At 40.6% G+C, this 7,571-nt stretch overlaps 1 protein-coding gene across 2 annotated transcripts in view; it reads right to left on the bottom strand.

Annotated features, from left to right (window-relative positions):
- Positions 1-1,155: 1,155 nt before the first annotated feature.
- The window catches only part of LOC144030718 (calcium-binding protein 5-like), a 31,107-nt gene continuing 24,691 nt past the window's right edge, over positions 1,156-7,571 (bottom strand). Inside the window, exons 1-5 of one of the 2 annotated variants that reach the window (XM_077537267.1) lie at positions 6,958-7,309; positions 5,362-5,471; positions 5,138-5,285; positions 4,973-5,047; positions 1,156-3,620 (exon numbers count right to left, since the gene is read on the bottom strand). In XM_077537267.1, coding sequence (XP_077393393.1) covers positions 5,019-5,047; positions 5,138-5,285; positions 5,362-5,471; positions 6,958-6,985 — 315 coding nt within the window. In that variant the 5' untranslated portion in view covers positions 6,986-7,309 and the 3' untranslated portion in view covers positions 1,156-3,620; positions 4,973-5,018. Of the gene's footprint in view, positions 3,621-4,972; positions 5,048-5,137; positions 5,286-5,361; positions 5,472-6,957; positions 7,310-7,571 lie in introns of those variants that run through there. The other variant, XM_077537262.1, reaches the window with a different exon arrangement.

Raw genomic sequence — 7,571 nt, 5'->3', positions numbered from 1 at the left:
ATTATCTTGTTTCAAGAAAGAAACCAAACTTGAATTGAGACAGCAACTTTATTGGAACGGCAGGTCAACCTTTTGCCAAATGAAAGCACAGCAATTGATGAAACGCATATTAAGAGTGACATGCAATTATGTCAGCAAGATCATACTTCATTGGAATGTACATGCCATCATCAAATTTAACATAATATGGTGTAAAGTCCATACAGTTTTCAGTATTCACAAAAATATTTGCTTGTGCAAGGTGAGGTATCTCCACCTCATAAGATAGTGTTCATTCCAACCAATTGTAGAGAGTTTGGCATTCAAAACAATACACTGATTAATTTACAATCAAGATGTTTTTCACAAGTGTAAACTCTGGGATGTTATTGAAAACATTAGAAATAACCAAAGATTTTCCACACGTGTGCTTATTTCCATGTTGCACAATCCCCTGGGCATGTTCAACATGCTCGATTCCTAAGAATTTTTCTCTTTCCTTCTACATAGTGAACATTTTTCACTTCAGATGCTGGGCCTATTTCAATTTCATTACAAAAATAGGTTGTTTCTCGTGTACATTCTGACTACATTCATACAGTTGGTTGTGTTTGATCAGAGATTTACAAATAGTCGTAAAACTACTTTTTATAGCCCACTGCTTGAAAAAGCAAAGCTTTGGTCTCAAAGCGCATACACATATATGTCTCACAGTAGGACCTTGTGCTTTAATCTGGGAGGGAAGATGTAGCAGGTAATGAATGTTGTTTAGGTATAATATTTGCATCTGGGAACAACTGTTTGAAATTCCTTAAAAGCTGATCAATTAATTGTTTCAGGCTAGTAAGAGTTGAAAGTGCAATTGTTATGGTTTGGGTTTTTGCTACTTTTGTTGGGTTTTTGAGTTTGTCATGTTTTCTGCTTTCTGGTTTGTTTCCCCTAGTCTCGTTATTGTTAACCTTGTCCACCTGCGTGTGTCTTCCCTTCCCAGTGTATCTACCAATCAGCTTCCCTAACCACTTGTGTCTTGCCCAGCTGTGTCTCGTCATTGTCAACTAGTCTGTGTGTATTTAGTCACCCGGTTTCCGTTCAGTTCTTGTTGGTTCGTTGTTGTTGCTGTTGTTTTCGTCACGCCTTGCTGCCACTTTGTTTGCCATGTTTCCCTCATGTTATGGTTATGTTTTGGAGTTAGTTTTGGTTTAATTAAATTCTTTTTTTTTAGCACCTCTGCCTCCTTTGTGCTGGGGCTTGTGTCACAGCCTGTTGACCAAGGGATTGGGGAATACAAGACACACTAGGGACCGAAGATACAGCGACTGAGGGAACGTGGCTCGAGTGAACAAGACTAGTGACTAAGTGGTGTGGGAACAGGTTCTAATTGGCGTGACGGGGAACGTGAAAAAAAATAGAAAAGCTTTCACTCGCGCTCAAACCAAAATCGGAGTACTCACTCTCGTCACACTCATCTAAATCAAAATCCAACTCAGGGACAGGGTCAACAAAAACGTGGGGTGGCAAAATTGTATCATAAGGAAGTGCACTGGGGGAACTGTCAGGTAAACAAAAACTAGTGTCTCAATAAAAATCAACTAACTCAGTATCAGTCAAATCAAAATCTGAATCATCAAGGAAAAAACTGTGATACGAAATGAGGTGGTGAACCAGGTGAAGACGAAACAACAGGTGAGGGGAACGTGGACGAATGAGTACCAGACATAAAAACGGAGCCTACGTGGAGGGAGGGAGGGAGGTCGACAGGCTGACTGCGTTTGACAGTCGACCTGCGGCGTGCCGGTCGACGTCGGGATCTCTCTGCTGGGTCCTGGTATGGTTGGTTCATTCTGTTAAGTTTGGTGTGGTGCAGGAGCCATGAGGCCAACGAAGCAGGGAGGCAGAGGTGCTCAAAAAAAGAAGTAATTTAATTAAACCAAAACATGAGGGAAACATGGCAAACAAAGTGGCAGCAAGGCGTGACGAATACAACAGCAACAACAATGAACCAACAAGAACTGAACGGAAAACAGGTGACTAAATACACACAGACTAATTGACAATGACTAGACACAGCTGGGCAGGACACAAGTGGCTAGGGAAGCTGATTGGTAGATACACTGGGAAGGAAAGACACACGCAGGTGGACAAGGTTAACAATAACGAGACTAGGGGAAACAAACCAGAAAGCAGAAAACATGACAAACTGAAAAACCCAACAAAAGTAGCAAAAACCAAAACCCAAACCATAACAGCAATAATAGGTGAAAACAGAATTTTAACTATCTCTTAACATCTTAAGTAATAAATGCGTGTGAGCATTTTCTCCAGTTGTGTGGATGAGAAATGGCAGAATCTTTAACATAACCATGCAGCATCTGCCCTGCTGATTGTTTAAGTTTATTGTCATTTGATGACAGTGTAGCAACAGATATAGGACAAGGCTTGTCCCTCATATCTACCGGAGAGTAAGGGAAACCAATAATTCCACTATTAAATGTATCTAAATCTATATGTCTAGAAAGTACAAGATACTTCAAAACACATTTGATTTCATATGGGGCAACACCTTCAAGAATCACATGCACGATGTCCTGTGGTGTTTGATTAATGACATCAAAATGGGGACATTCTGTCAATTTACTTCTCTTGTTTATACCAAATGTTGTTTTTAGATGTTCTCTTAGGAAATCAGCACTTGCCTTTTCAATGTCACTACATTGCCCATTATGACTTGCCATTGTCCTTTTCACAAACAAATCTTCATTAAATTTATTTTGCATATCTTCAAAGTTGCATTCACACTGCCAACATTTACTGTACGCAAATCCAACTCCTTCCTTAAATCCAGCCACTTCATGTTGAGCAAGAGTGTCTCCGCACACAGTCAAAAGTGCGCCATAAATAGTCCTCTCACCATTTGAGGTGTGAACCCGAACACCATTATACAGCTCATTCAAATCATGGTTAATCCTCTCAAGTATTTTATCAATACCACAATTGGAAAAATCTTTTGATTTTACCATGGCAAGCAGACGAATGGCAGCAAATTTTGATCTGTATTTAGGGTTAATGTTACCTAAAGTGTAATAAATCAGTAACAATTTGTTTTTGTTTGCATGAGAACCAAGGGGATTGCAAAGCTCAATTTCATCTGTATATAAAATCAACTGTAATGGTGTGGGAAATTTCAAAAACAGAGGGTGTGACTTAAAAATGTCCACATCAATTAAATCATAAACAAATCCATCCTTGCAGAACTCGGGTCCCTTGTTAATCATTTCAAGAATTTCAGGATGTGAAAGCAGCTGCTCCAAACTTTTAACTAACAGTATGTAATGAAAACAGTGCTTTCTTATCTCAAGAACTCTGGAATCTCCACGCGTCACATAAGAGACTGTTTGTTTTGCAGTAACAACTTCTGGATCAACTGGGTGCAACAGTTCTTTGATGGTCTTGTCCTGCAAATGGGTTGTAGCAATTTGGCTCATAGGGTCAACAAACTGGTCAAATACCCTCATTGCATCACTCTTTAGTTGCTTCAGGTCTTCAGAATGACTCTCAAAGATGCTCTTCATTTGTTGTCTCAAGTGCTCCAGTAATGCTGTTTGATATTGCTGGACTCCACTCACCATTTGGTTAACGGCTCTCTATGGAGGTGGAAAAATTACAATGAAAAAATTAAAAAATTATCAGAATAAGTAAACAAACAAAAAACAAAAAAAATACTACACTATAGATTTTACGCAAAACCCAATCTGTACAGTGTAACACTGCATATTGTTTGGCAAATGCAATTTTACAACACAAATCTATATAGCCTATTACAGGGGTGTCAAACTCATGTTAGCTCAGGGGCCGCATGGAGGAAAATATAATACCAAGTGGGCCGCAACGGTAAAATAATGGTATATAACTTAAAACGATTGCCGTCAATGATGCGCAGATTTTCGCGATTTGTGTGCCAGCCCTAAATTACAGAGCTCAACTGTCATCATATTGTTCCAGAAAAATAACACAAATGCAAATGGACGCGGCAACAATGAGTTCTGGACGTGTTAAATCGACCTGTTTTGCATATATATTGTTCCCAGAATGCATTGCGTGGCACAGTTAATGATGTTATAAGGATGCTAATCCTTGTCATATCTATTTGTGTTACCAGTAATTGAATTTGTGTTGTATTTATCACGTTTATGGTGGTCTATGATTTTTTATTTTTTATTTTTTTTAAACAACTTTAGCTTGTGTGTAAAATAATGACATCCAGGACAATTCCGTGTTTAAGATGCATTGCTCATCTGAGGACTGCTTGTGAAATTCCAAATTTATATGGATTGATTGTGGCCGAAATTGGTCCGACGACATTACAATTTTTTTATTTTACTTCACAAAATCGTCTCGGGGGCTGGATTAAACCCATTTGCCGGCCTGATCCGGCCCGCATGTTTGACACCACTGTTATATAGTATGATCTGTGGGGAAAAAAAATCACGTCTGGCCCAGTGAGTCTGCAAGTCGCAAACTGTTACATTTATAGCGCTTCGCCACCTTACAAGGCCCTCAAAGCGCTTTACATTCGACTACTCATTCACTTCAATTCACAGCAACTGGGAGTTCAGTATCTTGCTGAAGGATACTTCAATGTGGCATGGGATCGAACCCACAACCTCTGGGTTGGGAGACGACCACTCCTACCCATCAATGACTGACACCTCAAAAGCCTCACCTTCTGTCTATGACATGGAGGCGGCTCCGTTTCATCGTACATGGAGCCCGAGACTGAGTTGTATCGTCCAACTGTACTGTCAATTGTGTCTGTCAAACACTGTTAACAAATGTGACAAAAAGTGATTTTTTTCGTGTGTGTGTGTGTGTGTGCGTGCTGGGAAGGATTGGTAAACTCCTCCCTTTAAAGTTTGTATATAGCAGTGCTACTGTATTGACAAGTCTGTGCTGTACATTTCTTTTTAATCAAATTGTTTTGCATAATTACACCCACGGGAAGAAAAGCAGGCTGAAGATGAAACAACCGTTCTTTGTCGTCTTCACTTCTGCGACATCATTCTCACAAACTCTATAAAGACATTGGGCAGAATTTTAAACACTTTTGCTTATTCTTCATTGTTTATGTCATGTATGCCATTTGAGTGGTGTCATATGTCACCTTCAAAATCAACAGTCCCATCCCCATTGTCGTCAGCTTCTTTCACCACTGCTTCAATTTCTTTTTTGCTGGTTTGTTCCCCCAATAATTTCAGCATGGCGCGCTTCAGCTCATCGGATGTGATAGAACCATCACCGTCAAGATCAAACTGGAAGAGATGGGAACATAGCCTCCGCTAAGGGGTGCTAAAGACCGCCAAGAGGAAACAGCGAGGCTGAGCTCACCTCTATGAAAGCTTCTTTCAGTTCTTTTAGGCCAATCATGCCTGCAGTTTCAGCCAGGAGCATGGGGGTCATTTGTTCCATAAAGTCATCAAAGTCCACCCGTCCTCCCACTGTGGTGACACAAAATGAAAGCAGAAACCAGCAGCTGTTATATTAGTAGTAAAGCATACACTGCACTCGTGTCATTCGTGTTTCCTCCCTATTAATTATTATTTATTGTCATTTCGGCTATGTCTGCTATAGTCATAAAATTACATACATATAATTGTATACGTAAATAACATTTACCACAACATAAAAAGCATTGAATGATATTTTGTTAGCATTTCTTTGCAATCCCATCATGCAAGAATAATAGAAGCAATTGCTTGTTGCTATGGCCTGTTCATAATTATTTTTTTTTTCACATTAGTCTTTGTTGTCATTGCACATGTCGTATCTAAGACGTTTATGTCGGTCTAAGATTTTATAATAGGGTACAAGTTATCCCTTGTACCCTGTGCCTGTTTTTTCCTCCCCAGTGGAGTGTTTTTTGTTCTCCATTTTTTGAGTGCCCCTTCTCCTCAGCTTGAGAGGAGATGGCTGTTTGGAGAAAATAAAACTGCTGCCTTGGTGGCCTATACTCACCCTGCATCTGAGTCCTACCTTTCCACGTCGTGTCAGCGTCCACGCTAACCTTGCTCTCGCAAGATGAATATAACGTCATCAAATTTAGTACGATGGAGATATATTCCGACTTACTAGACAAGAAGGCTTTTTTTAAGATACAAGGAGAAAAATCGCTGTTAACCGGGGTCAAGATCCGTATCAGATCGACAAGTCTGAGGGGAGCAATGAGCACGACATCTTCCCAGCAGATGCGCCTCGATGTATACACGGACTTGGTACATTATCTTTTTTTTTTTTCCTTCCCACCCCAGCCCATTTTACACTTTGAAGGACTTTCAGAATTACAAGAGACTAGAAAGCTATGACTGGTTTGTTTGTGGACGGGTTCGTGACGTTTGTGTGTACCAAGAGAATAAACCAAGTGGTCAGTGTTATCAAGGAAAGAGTAACGCATTCTCAAAAGCTGTCTGATCCAAGTTTGACGCCGTGGATTATTACAGATAACGAGGCGAATGTGATCTCAGCTCATTGTGACTGCAATTGGCTGGCAACCAGTTCAGGGTTGCCTCCTGCCCGAAGCAGGCTCGGATAGGCTCCAGCGTCCCTTGTGAGGAGTAAGCAGTTAAGAAAATGGATGGATGGACGTACAGTGGATTAACTGCAGACATTTTTTTTTTTCAAGCTTATTATTTACCAAGGTAGTCACGTCGTCATAAAAATAACTTGGGTAAAAGTAAATGGAAATGCAATCTGTGCATTTTGACATCACACATAAGGTTCTCTGAAGGAATACAAATGGCAATCGCCGCTACCGGAAAGGGTGGTGCGTTCATAAATTTTCCCGGAAATACGTCACGGCTATTTGTGCATAGAGTCCATGAAAGTCGTGTCTTTAGTTATCAGCTTTTTACAAAAAAACAACAACTATAAAAACACACCTGAAATGAAATGATCCGAACAAAGACGTAGGGGTTCGCACGACCGCACCTTTGAACTGTTGATCGCAGCAATCCATGCTCGCCTTAGACGTTCACTTTTCTGTTCTCCTGTCGATCAATTACCTTAGGAATGCGATAAACGCTTTTATCTCTTCCATCTCTTTTTATCACTTTAATAATAGCACACGTCGTAGGCATTATCATTCAACAAGTGAGAGAGTATACCGCGGAGCTAACACGAAGCAACACAAACCTTCGAAAATGTCTATCAGCAATGCATTGTGGGATATGCAGAAAAGGGCAAAAAACTCCTCTATGGGGTATATGCCACGGAAGAGGCGGGATGTGATTTTGCACATCAGTTTGTTTCTGGTCCGTGTTGAGAACGCGTAACCGAGGGGCACAAAGTCGCAAGCACAAGTATTTTTGACGCACCCCACACGTCGCAAACCGAACCGGAAACAAACTGATGTACAAAAACAGTCCCGCCTCTTCCTTGGCATATACCCCATAGCCACATCAATGTTACATAATTTTGGTGCAACAGATCTTACAGCTTTTGAGTTTGATACTGTAACCCCCCCTCCCCCTCCACCCGATTTCCATTTACAGTATATTGGCGTTTTATGGCATTCGTGATTGCCACAAAACATCTTGTGGGTT

This window comes from Festucalex cinctus, chromosome 1, assembly GCF_051991245.1.
Source record: "Festucalex cinctus isolate MCC-2025b chromosome 1, RoL_Fcin_1.0, whole genome shotgun sequence".
NCBI classification, from domain to species: domain Eukaryota; kingdom Metazoa; phylum Chordata; class Actinopteri; order Syngnathiformes; family Syngnathidae; genus Festucalex; species Festucalex cinctus.
The sequence above is the reverse complement of the archived record's forward strand: the minus strand, read 5'-3'. Positions and strand labels throughout refer to the sequence as shown.